The 14,728-nt window shown below is 37.0% G+C and overlaps 1 protein-coding gene and 1 pseudogene across 4 annotated transcripts in view; one reads left to right on the top strand and one right to left on the bottom strand.

Annotated features, from left to right (window-relative positions):
* The window catches only part of LOC309652019 (PABIR family member 1-like), a 62,027-nt gene that overhangs the window by 37,145 nt on the left and 10,154 nt on the right, over positions 1-14,728 (bottom strand). For all 3 annotated transcript variants that reach the window (XM_082445473.1, XM_082445472.1, XM_082445471.1), the window contains exon 3: positions 7,749-7,805. In XM_082445473.1, the coding sequence (XP_082301599.1) occupies positions 7,749-7,805 (57 nt within the window). The remainder of the gene's footprint in view (positions 1-7,748; positions 7,806-14,728) is intronic.
* Positions 8,667-13,843, top strand: LOC309652027 (annexin A2-like; annotated as a pseudogene). Its single transcript has 2 exons — positions 8,667-10,359; positions 10,626-13,843. The product of its transcript is annotated as an annexin A2-like (transcript).

Here is a 14,728-nt window from a genome sequence, read left to right as displayed (position 1 = left end):
TGTACCCAGACAACCATTCTGTTTTCACTTTCAGGACAGTATTCAATAAATTACATGAGATATTCCACACTTTATTATAAAATAGGCTTTGTGTTAGATGACTTTGCCCAGCTGTAGGCTAATGTAAGTGTTCTGAGCACGTTTAAGATAGGCTAGGCTAAGCTATGATGTTCAGAAGGTTCGGTGCATTAAATGCATTTTCGTCTTAGGATATTTTTAACTTATGATAGGTTTATTGGGACATACGCCCATCACAAGTTGAGGAAACTCTGTATGGGCAAAGGACTTGAATAGATGTTCCTCCAAAGAAGATATAGAAATGGCCAATAAGCATATGAAAAGATGCTCAACATCATTTGTTATTAGGGAAATGCAAATCAAACCCATAATGAGATACTGCTTTACATGCATTAGGATAGGCATTATTTTAAAATATGGGGGAAAAAAACAAGTGTTGGTGAGAATGCAGAGAAACTGGAACATAAATTGCTAGTGGGAATGTAGAATGGTGCAAACTCTGGGAAAAAATTGGTTTCTCAAAAAGTTAAAGATTAAATTATCATATGATCCAGCAATCCCATTCCTAGGTATATACCCAAAAGAATTGAAAGCAGGGACTCAAACAGATACTTGTATACCAGTGTTCATAGCAGCAGTATTCACAATACCAAAAGGTATCCTTTACCAGATGAATAGTTTTTTTTAGATGGTATATACATACAACAGAATATTATTCAGCCATAAAAAGAATGAAGTTCTGACACATGCTACAATATGAATGAATCTTGAAAAGATTATGCTAGGTGAAATAAACCAAACACAAAAGAACAAATATTGTATGCGTCTACTTATATGAGCTACCTAGAATAGTCAAATGCATAGAGACAGAAAGTAGAACAGAGGTTACAGGAGTGGGAGGGTAGAATGGGGAGTTATTGCTGAATGGGTACAGAGTTTCTGTTTGGGATGATGAAAAAGTCCTGGAAGTGTAGAGTAGTGATGGCTGCCCAACATTGTGAATGTACTTAATACCATTGAATTGTAGTCTTAAAAATGGTTAAATGGTTAAAGAAAACCGCAACAACCCACAGTCCAAATTCATCCTGGCATTCCTAAAAACATACTTCACAAATAATGAAGAACTTAGGATGGTGCTGGGGAAATATGGTGCTAAATATTATGCGGAACATGAAATAAGCAGATGAGCCTTCCCTTAAAGAGGCCTAGAATCATATTGGGAAGACAAGCTTTATTATATACATTTAGTCAATCTCCAAAGTAAGCATAGTCATAGCTCAGGAGGTGTACAAGATGATCCACTGAGAAGAAAAAAGAAAAAAAAAATAGAAATTTAATTTATATACTTTAAAATCTAAGACAGTAAGAAATGAAAGCTTGCCGATATTAGACATACACATTGACACTGGTGCCCTCACTCAGCCCATAGGGTCCAAACATCTTGTGAGAGAAGAGCATTTTTTTGGCCTTTAGCTAAGTACAACTAATTGCAGTTCGCCTGTGCCAGGTTAGGCGGGCATATGGATATATTATCTAGTTTGAACTAAACCAAGCACCACAAAATGGACAAGCGCCTTAACAAGATTCCCACGAAAAACCTTGGACAGAGATTAGTAATGCAAGTCTGTGCAGACAACAGCCTCTCCTGGCACAACTCCTCATCAGCCCCCTGACTGAAAACACAATGCTGAGCTAATCTGCTTTGTCAAGGAGCTGGCTAAAGTAATTCTAATCCTCAAGACTATTGGAAATATGAATTCATATTGACTCTCAATAATCATCTATAATTAATAAAATAAAATTTAAAAATTTCTAGAAACATCATTTCATCTTCATCTCATCCTTGTTATGTCTCTATCTTGCATATATTCTATGATTCACACTATATGCTGGCACTCAATATACACTATATTCACAGTATATGGCGATAATGTAAATACAATATACCTAAATTGGAAGCATGTGCTCAGTTTTTATTGATGCAGTGCGTGATTAAAAGAGTTTAAATATTATTGGCTACAGTATAAACAATAAATGTCATAAATGGTCTGTAATAAAGAGTGGTGTGAGTTGTGTGAGTTACAATTTGACCTTGGCCTTGAAAGATGTTTAAAATCTGGACAAGCAGAGGGGGGAGGGGAGGCTGTAACAGCAGAAGGAACCATATGAACAGAAGTTTAGAGGACAGATAGAATATGGCAGGTTAGACGGTAGTGAGACTAGCTTGGCTGAAAGGCAATTTGCACTACAGAGCAATGAGAAAGAAAACTGGTAAGAGCACCAGATTTATGGGATCTTAAATAATGGAAGAGATTGAATTTAAAGAGTTTGGGCAGAATAGCATAGCTGTTAGGACCACTGGTTTTGGAGCCAAACAGAACTGAGTCAAATCCCAGCTCCATAACTAACTGCCTGTGTGACCTTAGGCAAGCAACTTAACCTGAGCCTCAGTTTCTTCATCCTATAAAGATGACGATAATAATAAGGATAATGAGGTGTTTGTACAGCTCCTATTAAAAGGTCTGGCACATAGTAAGTGCTCGATACAGCCTAGCTATTCTTCTTCTTATTATTATTCAGAAGGTAACGGGAAGCCATTGTAACTTTCTGCACAGGAGAGAAAAAGATGAAAATAATGTTTTAAAAAAGATATTTTGGTGTTGGTTGTGGAAGTCAGATTAAATTAGCAGAGATAGGAAATCTATTAGAATATTATTACAGTAATCTGGACCCAAGGGACAGAAGGAAGTAGTAATGGGAACAGAGAAGGTGTCGTCAAGGAAGAATTAATAGGATTAGATGCCTAATTGGATACAGTACAAAAACAAGGAGGAATTGAAGATGAACCTAGAGCTTTGAGTCTTAAAACTGTGAGACTGACTATTTTGATGCCATTATGGAAAATGAGAGAAATTGGGAAAGGAAGTTTAAGAAGTTAATCAGCCTTTTAAAACAATGGAATAACAGTAAATCTTTTCAGCGAAATGTAATTGTTAGTATAGTTCTTCCATTTAATATTGACGTAGATGTTTTCCTCTAGGGAGAAGCTCAAAGTATTCTGTAATTCACTCAATCCACAAGTAAAGAGCAAGTTTTCCCAGAACTAGGACAGAATTTTGCTTATTGTTTCTCCCACTGAAAGTTGGAGCATTCCCCAACATCAGCTATTTTAGGATCATTAGTAAAAGTGGGTTGACACTTTTATTATTTACATCTTGCCTATTTCCAAAACGGATATGAGATGGCTTATAATAAAATAAGATTGTTAAATTAAGGATTAAAAGTCAAGAGCCATGTAACTGTCAAGGGCAAAGAGTACTGCATGCTAGAAACCTAGGTCAAGGACAGTTGTAGTTGAGCACTGAACTTAGCTTTCAACTTTTTAGTATCTAAGGTAAAAATGAAAATAGGAAGTCACCCACTTTTGCTCTCTGAAGGAGAGTATGCTTGAAAGATTTTAGTTGCCCAGTCGCACCTTGCTCAATAAATGCTTGTTGAAGGAATGAAACAATCTGTAAACTAAGATCAAATTAAATTTCTTTTAAAACAAGCTAGGCTATTCCCTGAGAGAAGGTCTCTTCAGAAGAGGGACTAGGTACTTTGTAGGTTCCAAGGAAAACTCAAAAACAAATCACAGAAATCTAATGTCATTGCTTTACTAGACTAAAAAATGGTAACAAAGTCCATAAGCCAGACTAACTGTGAAACCTGGCCAGCAGAAGAAAAAGCTCACAGGCACACCTTATGGAACAGACAATATCTAAATTGTCCCTATCACAATCATGCCCTGTACTCCAGCTGGTATAATCTGTTTCAAATGGCCTCATCTCATAAACTTCCCCTACATTTGTGTCTAAACCCAGTTTAATCTATCCAAACTAGGTAATATAAAAAGAAGACTGTAAAATGTGTGGCTAAAGTTTACGTTCGTGAAGATATAAATACAAGGGATGCTAGAAATGCAGAGGTCGTATGTAAGTAGATAATTTTTTAATTGATTTTACTGAAGGCACTACAGAGAAAGTCAAGCTCTTATTGGGTACCAATGATTTTATTTTCTATTTAACAAGTCGGGAAATAAATGTAAAGTTATAGAATAATATGTTGTGAACGAACTGTTACAGGTTCAATTGTTCCCCCCTCAAATCCATATGTTGAAATCCAAACCCTCAGTGCCTCAGAATATGACTTTATTTGGAGAGAGGGTCTTAGCAGAGGTAATCAAGTTAGGATAAGGTCATTAATGTGGGCCCCAATCCAATATGACTAATGTCCTTATAAAAAGGAGAAATTTGGAGATAGACACTTGTACAAGGAGAATACCATGTGAACATGAAGATGGCCATCTACAAGCCAAGGAGAGAGGCCTGGAACAGATCCTTTTCTCACAGCCCTCCGAAGAAATTAACCCTGCCAACACCTTGATTTCAGACTTCTGGCCCCCAGAGCTGTGAGAAAATGAACTTCTGTTTAAGCCCCCAGTTTATGATACTTTGTTAGGGTAATCCTAGCAAACTAATACACAAATTATTTCTGCAGGGATGTTATTTGTTCAGGGGACTGGGAGAGAGGGAAATAAAGGCTGAGAGCTTTCAAACCTCTTGAAATATAAGCTCAATTGTTATTAGGAAAGGAAAATGACATAAAAAGAATAATTCCTGAATATTTAGGAAGAATTACTATGTTTAGAAAATCAACTTCCATGGTAATCATTTTGCAGTATATACACATGTCAAATTACTACGTTGTACACCTTACAGTTAGACAATGTTATATGTCAATTATATCTCAAAGCTGAAAAAAAAAAGAAAATTAACTTCTAGCTTGATGTTCTCAAGCTCTCTAATACCTAGAAAACAACTAACAACCACAGTCAAGAAGAAATTGTCCAGGACTTCCCTGGTGGCGCAGTGGTTAAGAATCCGCCTGCCAATGCAGGGGACACGGGTTCGAGCCCTGGTCCGGGAAGATCCCACATGCCGCAGAGCATCTAAGCCCGTGTACCACAACTACTGAGCCTGCACTCTAGAGCCCGTGTGCCACAACTACTGAAGCCCACGCGCCTAGAGCCCGTGCTCCACAACAAGAGAAGCCACCGCAATGAGAAGCCCACGCACCGCAACGAAGAGCAGCCCCAGCTCACCACAAAACTAGAGAAAAACCTGCGTGCAGCAACGAAGACTCAACACAGCCAAAAATAAATAAATAAATTTTAAAATAAATAAATAAATAAATGGCTTCATTTAAAAAAAAGAAGAAGAAATTGTCCATTAAATGCCTAATAGGAAAAGGGCAACTTAAACCATACCCTTACTTAAAAGTTGACCCAGAACCTAATATTGACTTGGGGCTGTGTGCTTGTTTTAGAATAAAAGCAAATATAATCAAATCAGTTTGTAGAAAATACAGGGAATAAAAGAGCATATTAAACAGCACCACATGGAAGCAAAATAAGAATGTGGGGCTTTCCACAAGACAAATGGCCTGGTTTCTTCAATAAGGAAGTGTCATGGAACAAAAACGGGAGGGGAATACTGTTTCAAATAAAAGAGACCTAAAAGCTCATGGTTGGAACATGTTTGAATCAGTGAAAAAGGCATTTTTTGAGAATCAGGAAAATCTAACCTGGACTGGTTATTAGATAAAATTAAGGAATAACTCTGTTAGATGTGATGATGGTATTGCGATTATGTAAAATAAAAAGTCCTCAGCGATTCATACTGAGTATTTAAGGGTAAAAAGATATTAGGGATTTACTTTAAAGCACGCTCCTCCCCCCAAAACAGAAGGGGATAGTTGAAAACTGATGTACAAAATGTAATCAATAGTTGAAGCTGGATATTGAATATATGGAGGTTCTTTTTTGTGTGTTTTAAAATTTCCATTAAACGATTTTTAATGTAGTGTGCCAGGAACCACACATATATTAAATCCTTTCATCCTCACAAAAATCCTATGAAGTAGCTACTATTATTTCCCCCATTTTGCTACAAAATGAAATTAAGTAAATGCCTTTGTTAATGTCATTAGAGTGAAAGTTCAGAATGTAATGAGGCAAGAAACAGACATTTCTGTTTTGTACTTAAAAGGTTAAGTTCAATAGCTAAAAAGAAGTCATGGTTAAAGAATGCATGTAAAGAAATATGCAACTTAAGATATCTATCAGACAATTAAACTGCTGAAAATAAGTCTTAATTTTCCATTCAATCAGCACCCAGATTGAAAGTTAATGTTATTTCTATTTTCCCCTTTCATTCATTTTCTACTTGTGTTTCATTTTATTTTATTTTAGTTTTAATTTTTGTTTTATAATTTTATTTAAATTTTTTAAATTTTAATTTATTTTTTACTGAAGTATAATTCACCTACAACACTATGTTAGTTCCAGGTGCACAACATAGTGATTCACTATTGTGATCACCACTTGTGTTTCATTTTAAATGTTTATAATATATATTCTGTCACTATGGAAGTAAGTTGCTTTACAATTTATATTACTAACCAGTTAAATTAGTCCTGATTTCAAGCTTCATAATCAAATAGAAACATGTAGTAATCAATTTTAAAATATTTGGTCTAATTTAGGGGAAGCAAAAAAAAATTGCACGAATAAACCAGCGGTCCCTTTAACTACTAGTTTTAGGTTCTTTCATTAAGAATTTCTTAAATAGCTACATACTCACAAAGACAAACAGTAAAAGAATGTCTTATTTACTAAAAAGTGAAAGGATCTTTTAAACCATACTTTCTTGCTAGTGCATGATAAGCTGGGCGTTAGGGAAGCCATGGTGTGAGGGAGAGAGGGAGACAGGGAAAGGAAGCAGGAGCTGGAGTACAAAAAACTAGGGTTACAAGATACTCTGGGTTTTGTGCCACTGAAAACATGGTGAGGGTAGCTGTAAAAGAATCCAGTAATTTGGGGCTAAGTCTTGGCTTGACACTTGCTAACTCTGGACATTTGGTAAATTACTAAATTTCTGCCATCTTTGGTTTCTGACCTTATAAGTTTGTTGTGGGATGAAATGAGGCCACAGATGAGACCTATTATAGTGCTAAGTGAATAATAAGTGCTTCATAACAGTTAAGCACCCCCGCCTTGAACAAAAGTCTGCTTGTAGTTGGGTGAAAAAAAAAATCCCACCACCTGTGGTGGAATGGTGATTTGATCTTTTGAGTTCTGTGGCTAATCCTTGGATAAATCAAAGATTTAATTCTGTATTAGGCTTTTGCTATTAAACACACACACACACACAAAACATAAGACAGTGAGGTACAATGTGTCCCTGAACTCAAATCACTGAGAAGTGAACACAAAATGATAGCATAAAGACCGTTTTATGTGTCAAAAAAAATTCTTCATCTGGGGATTTAAGAAAACCATGATAACTATGGCTATTATGAACCTGAAAATTAATTTTCATATATAGCATTCATCATCTTCTTTGAGATCCCTGAAAGAAATTAGATTCAAGGTAAGAGTATGCAGTATTTCAGGAAACTATCAGTTTATTAAGATAGTTAATAACCCAAATAAATAGAGGGCTCCTTAGTTGTTTTGGATTCTTTTTTCTTTTCTTTTTTTTTTTTTTTAGAGAAACCATTCCTGGAATTAAAAACTTAATCACATGTGACCTCACTTAGAATTACTGAACCACAGGTATTTTTTAAAAGAAAAATAAAATTTACTTTTTTTAATGAACAGCTGTCAGTTTCTCAAAACTTCTTCTTACCTGTTTGATTTGATGAAGGTGACTGGTGGAAGCCTGAATGGGAGAAGGTGGCACAAACTGAAATTTAAAATATAAAAGTCAAGTTTCCTTTAATGTTTCTGATTATTTCTAAACATTAATTAAGTCAATGTTGAATGGCTTAAAATATTTCTTGAATGCCTAATGCATGCTAGCAACAGCATTAATTAAATTTAAAGTTTTTAAAAATAAAAAATCCAATTGAATCTTGTCTGAAAATTATACTACTTGAAAGTCTATATATATCATAACAGAACAAAATAATTGTTAACATAAATACGGGGCAGAACATCAATAGAACATTTTGTTTAACTCTAGGTGTCCCTTCCCAAAGCACTAAGACCTTAAAACCACTTCATTTTTCCTTGCCATTTTTAGCTCATTATTAAAGCTTAGTGATAGGCATTATCCAGAAAAAACTGAAACAGTCATTAAATCAGCAGCTAACTTAATAAGCATATAAAAGAAACAAACAAAATAATTCCAGATACCTTGGAATCTAGCTGGGGAAACTAAACTTTCATAATAAGGAATGACTAAAGGCAATCATGTTCAAGAAGTTCAATACATTTTACTCTTGCTTGGTCAGATACTTGCTGTCTAGGCCCTTTCTCTTTTGCAGGACTATTTTCTCCTTTTTGGTCTTTTCTCAAAGCTTATGAAGACCCATACAAGAGGGAAATGAAAGAATGGAGAGATTTAAAGCTGTGTGAAAATAAGGCTTGAAAATTACCTCTAGAATTCATTTATCAATTCTAGCTGTAGCCTGGTTGGTTCTTGAAATGCTAGATAATGAATTTACCATATCTTACGTTCACATTATATCTTAAGATCACATTGAATTGTGTGTTCAAACGTATTTAATGAGCACCTACCATATGCTAAAGCACTGTGCTAGGCCACAGGTAAGTGCCAGAACAAGTTAGGATTTGTAGGAGTTCAAAGGACAGAGAATATGATTCTGCCCGGGGTCTTCGAGATGGCATCACAGAAGAGGGCAGGAATTCATTAGATAGAAAAGAGGAGGGAGGCTATTTCAGGGAGTGGGAAGAGATGCTCAGGCAGAGAGCCATGTTTGGGGAACAGAGAAATTCAGGGTGACTGAAACTTGGCACACGATAGTGCATGGCAAGAAGCAAACTTGGGGGAAATTTGGCTGAAACCAGGTTGCTGTTTTTGTACTTTAGCCTTTGAGCCTAATAGGAAACCTAAAGCATAGGTCCCTCTGAGGTCTTAAACCTCAAAGGTATTTTAGACAAGAAGATCATATCTATTTTAGAAAGGCAACCCTAGCAGCATATGCAAAACAAATTGAGGGTGGAGGGAAGAGGGGCTAGAAGCCGGGTCACGGGCCAGGTAAAAGATGACAAGGGTTTGACCGAAAAAGAGAGGGATGAAGACAAGGAGGCAGACTGGAGAAATGATAAGAAAGTAAAAAGAGCTAAAGATTGGCCTGAGGGTTCTAGCCGAAACTATAGATGGATGGTGGTCAAGAAAGGCAGTAAGTGGAGCGTGTTGGACAAATAAATGTTCTTATGAAGCAGACAGTCTGAATTTTTATTACGTTTTAAAATTTATCATGACTTTTAAAGGAGATATTACCTCACCAATTATATTTTTCTGAAGAAAGTGTTGAAATCAGTTTTTTTCTAATCATCTGCCAGAAGATGGAGGAAACAGCCAAGGTTCAAGGACATTGACACATCATCAACCAAAGTTCATAGCTTATATTAGAGTTCACTCTTGGTGTTATACACCCTATGGGTTTGGACAAATGTATAATAACACAAATCGATTGTTACAGTATCATACTGAGCAGTTTCCCTGCGCTTAAAATCCTCTGTGCCCCACCTATTCATCCTGATCTTTAATTTTTTCAACAGAAATTGACTCACTTTTTTTCTCATTATAAAGCAATCAATACACGCTCAGTATAAAACATAATTAATGGGGGAAAAAAGCATCATCCACTCTCCAGAGATGACCAGAGCAAATATTTCAGTGTTTATTTTTCCAGATACTATTTTGCAGTTTGAGTTTTTGGTTTTTTTTAATAACACATTCCAGCTCCACATCTGGGGCCACTTGCAGCTCTCAGCTCCTGGTCCAGCTTCCATCAAAATGTCTACTGTTCACAGAATTCTGTGCAAGTGCAGTTTAGAAGGTGACCACTATCCACCCCCAAATGTAGACAGGCCAGTCAAAGCATACACCAGCTGGGATGCTGAGCGGGACACTATGAACATTGAAATGGCCATCAAGACTAAAGGTGTGGATGAGGTCACCATCGTCAACATTCTGACCAACTGCAGCAATGAACAGAGACAGAATATTACTTTTGCCTATCAGAGAAGGACCAAAAAGGAACTTGCATCAGCACTGAAGTCAGACTTGTCCAGCCACCTGGAGAAGCTGATTTGGGGCCTTCTGAAAACACCCACTCAGTACGAGGATTCCAAGTTGAAAGCCTCCTCCATGAAGGGGCTGGTGACAGATGAAGACTCTCTCATTGAAATCACCTGCTCAGGGACCAACCAGGGGCTGCAGGAAATTAACAGTCTACAAGGAAATGTACAAGCTTGATCTGGAGAAGGACATTGTTTCTTTTCTTTTTCTATTTTTAAATATTTATTTATTTATTATTTTTGGCTGCGTTGGGTCTTAGTTGCAGCACGCAGGATCTTTCATTGCAGCGAGCAGGCTTCTCTCTAGTTGTGGCACATGGGCTCTCTAAGTTGTGGCGCGTGGGCTCAGTTGCCCCATGGCATGTGGGACCTTAGTTCCCCGACCAGGGATCGAACCCATGTCCCCTGCATTGGAAGGTGGATTTTTAACCACTGGACCACCAGGAAGTCCCAGGACATCGCTTCTGACACATCTGATGACTTCCGCAAGCTGATAGTTGCCCTTGCAAAGGGTAGAAGAGCAGAGGATGGATCTGTCATTGACTATGAACTGACTGGCCCGACATACTTGAGATCTCTATAATGCTGGAATGAACAGCAAAGGAACTGATGTTTCCAAGTGGGTCAGCATCATGACAGAGCAGTGTGTGTCACCTCCAGAAAGTATTTGAAAGGTACAACAGCAATAGCCCTTATGATCAAGAAGGAGGGCAAAGGAGACCTGCAAAATGTTTTCCTGAACCTGGTCAAGTGTATTCAGAACAAGAAGTCCCTGTATTTTGCTGACTGACTGTACAACTCCATGAAGGGCAAGTGGACTCACGATACGGTCCTGATTAGAACCACGGTCTCCTGCAGTGAAGGAAGGGGACACATTGAAAATTAGGTCTGAATTCGAGAGAAAGTATGGCGGGGCCCTGTACTACCACATCCAGGAGGACAGCAAGGGTAACTACCAGTAAGCGTCGCTGAGCCTGGGTGGTGGGGGTGATGCCTGAGATGGCACAAGTGTCCAGAAGTGGGGCTCCTATGATTCCAGGTGACAGCTCTAGAAACTCAGTTTGCAATTAACAGCCCCCTTGTACCCATCCCTCACCTTGCCTAAGCATTGCCTGACTTTCCCAGCAAGTTTCTCCTTTTAGCCAAAGAAATGAACATTCCAAGGAGTTGGAAGTGAAATCTATGATGTGAAACACTTTGCCTCTCTTGTACTGTATGGTAAACAGATGAATAAACTGAATTTTTACTTTAGAAACAAAACAAACCCAAAATACATTCCAAGTATCTTTCCATGTTAAAATTCACCTGCAACACCATTTTTAAAGGCTGAATATTATACCATATAGAAGTACCATAATAATAAGAAGCACCTATTTACGTGCCAGACGTGTCTTATCTCACTCAATTCTCCCAACAATCCCATGAGAGAATGGCACAATGGGAAATTTACACCAAAGATACCAGTGAGGTTTATTGACATCTCAGGAAACTAGTTCTATTTTAATACCTTGTTTCATGTAGAAAAATTGACATCATTATTGTCCCCATTTTAAAGATTAGAAAACTGAGGGCCAGAGAAATTAAGCAACTTACTCGGTCATACAGCTAATAATTGCTAGAACTGGGACTCAAACACAGATAAGGAAGGCTCATTCATTTACTCTGTTCCTTGTTGCTGGACATTCATACTGTTGCCACATTTTTTGCTTGCTTTTTATAAATAATGCTATGATAACCTTTAAGCTAATCTTTGCACACATCCTTAGTGAATTCTTTAGGATAAATTCATAGAGTTGGAATTTCTGGGTCACAAGGCTGTTGATACGCATTGCTGACCTGCCCTACAGAAAGCTTATACAAATTCACTTTCCAGCAGTGTATGAAAATATTGATTTCCTTGTACTTCTCCAACATTAGATATTATTGCTAATTTTAAAAAAATGTATGTCCACTCTTAAGGCATACTGTAAAAAATAATCTTTTCCAAAGCAAGTAGAAAATATTGTGATTTATCCACAGTTTTGGATATTCTCCCCCAATGTGCCCGTCTATTAGCATTGATCATTGAGAAGTTGTGTGGCAACATGCACCAAATCTGAAAAATTTAGGTTTACCTTTAAAAAGTTCAAATATATTGGGTTGGCCAAAAAGTTCGTTCGGATTTTAGGCCAATGTTACAGAAAAACCCGAACGAACTTTTTGGCCAACCCAATATATATCCACACACATATCTTTGAACAAGCAGAATTTTAACAAGTTTAATTCATACTACTGATGCTCATATCATCCTCATTCAAATGCCCAGAAAGTTCACAATATAGAATGTGCAACACTAAGGTTTATAAGATTTATAATCTAATTGAAAAGACATGTTAACCTGAACTTAAATATATACATACACCCTATATACAGAAAAATATCGTACTTTAGCTGTTTTATAAATGACTGTTATTTTTTAAAAAGCCAAAAGAAGAGAATTGTATGGTGTGGCAAACTGTTGTAAACTAATTATGAAAGACCTCCTGGAAGAGATTATTTTTAATTGATATCTAAGAGATGGGAAGGAACCAGTTTAGTTTCAGGCAACGGCTCAGAATTTCCTACTGGAAAACTTTATCCAGGAAATCCTGAGAAGATTGCCTGACTGAAGTTGATGACATCTGCAAGGATATAGTTTGAAATGTCTAGGGAAGGTAGAATTTGAACTTGAGCTATAGAAGTATAAGCCACAGTCAAGCTTTTAAATTGGACAAAATATGGATCATTTACGGGACTTGGTTCTTTTAGTAATAACGTGGAAAATCAATTGTAGAAAAGGCATCTGGAAGAGAATTCGCCCAAAGATTAAGTACTGTACGTGGTATATGCAAGGGAATTACCTCAGATAATTTTTCTACATGAAACAAGGTATTAAAATAGAACTAGTTTCCTGAGATGTCAATAAACCTCACTGGTATCTTTGGTGTAAATTTCCCATTGTGCCATTCTCTCACGCTTTAGGGGAAAAAAAAAGTCCTTGGGAGGAAGCAAGAGTCCCAGCAGCAAGGAATGATGTCACAGGGCAGGGAGGGTAGGAGTGGGAGTGGGGGTTTGGGAGGGTGCTGGGTGAAGCTGATTCCCAAGTGTTATCTCTAGTGAAGGAATTAAGATAGGAGGAAAGGTCATGCTTAGTTCCATTTAAGAGAGACCACAGAAAACTAATACTGTAAAGACATTAAATTCTTTTAAAATAATGTTTAACTTTCCTAGGTTTGCTATTTTTAACCCATTTCCTACTGTAGTTACTAGAGATAAAGCACTTAGAAAATTCTGAACAAGGGTTGTATGCTAAGTTTATGAATGTCTCTGCCTAGTTCCCCGAATGATTTAAGGTGGCTTACGAAGATACTGAACATGAATTGAATGTAGGCTAGAAGGACAGAGCATAATGCAGGGCAAGGAATGTATTACACACTCACTACCGGGTGGGCCATAGATTGGATTTAGAGTTCATAGTTGCCAATGTGTAAAGCAAAACCTAATCAGGTAAATACTGGTAGCCATAAAATTAAAACGGACAAATTGCTCAAGTAAAGTACAACCGTTTCTGACAGGAAGATGAGATACTTTTCCTGGAGAAAAGACAAGGCTGCACCAAGTTTAACAGAGGTTCCAGGAAGAGAATTCCGAGCAGAAGAGGTTCCAAGCTATAACATTTCATTAAAATATGTTCTATAGCTTCCATCATATTAAAGCATATAAGAGAAACTGTATATGAATAACTGTATATCAACAATTTCCTCAGATAATCTAGACAAAATGGACAAATTTCTAAAAACACACAAATTACCAAACTAACTCAAGAGGAACTATAAAATCTCAAAAGACCTGTAAACAAGTGAAGAGATAGAATCTGTTTCCACAACCTCCCAATAAAGAAAAGTCTAGGGCCAGATGGCTTCACTGGTGAATTCTACCTAACATTTAAAGAATCAACACCAACCCTAATAAAACTCTGCCAAAAATATAAGAGGAGGAACATTTCCTAACACATTCTATGAGATCAGCATTACCCTGGTACCAAAGCCAGCAAAGATACTACAAGAAAAGAAAACTACGGCCCAATATCCCTTATGAATACAGGTGGGAAAATCCTCAACAAAACAATAACAAACCAAATCCAATAGTATATTAAAAGGATTATACACCAAGACCAAGTGGGGTCTATCCCAGGAATTCAAAGGTGGTTCAACATAAGAAAATCAAAGTAATAAATCATATTAACAGAATAGAGAGGAAAAAACAAATGATCATCTCAATAGATGCAGAAAAAGCATTTGAAACAATTCAACACCCTTTCATGATAAAAATACTCAGCAAGCAGGAGTAGAAAGGAATTTCCCTAACATGATGAAGTGCATTTACCCAAACCTATAGCTAATATCATACTCAATGATGAAAGACTGAAAGCTTTCCACTTATGATCAGGAACAAGACGAGGATGTATGCTTTTGGAAACAAGAGAGAGGTGGTGGTTGAAAAACATTGTGAATGCACCAAATGCCCCTGAATTGTATA

The sequence above is a fragment of the Balaenoptera physalus genome, assembly GCF_965194825.1.
Source record: "Balaenoptera physalus genome assembly, chromosome: X".
Taxonomy (NCBI): domain Eukaryota; kingdom Metazoa; phylum Chordata; class Mammalia; order Artiodactyla; family Balaenopteridae; genus Balaenoptera; species Balaenoptera physalus.
This window is presented reverse-complemented; position numbering and strand designations above follow the sequence as displayed.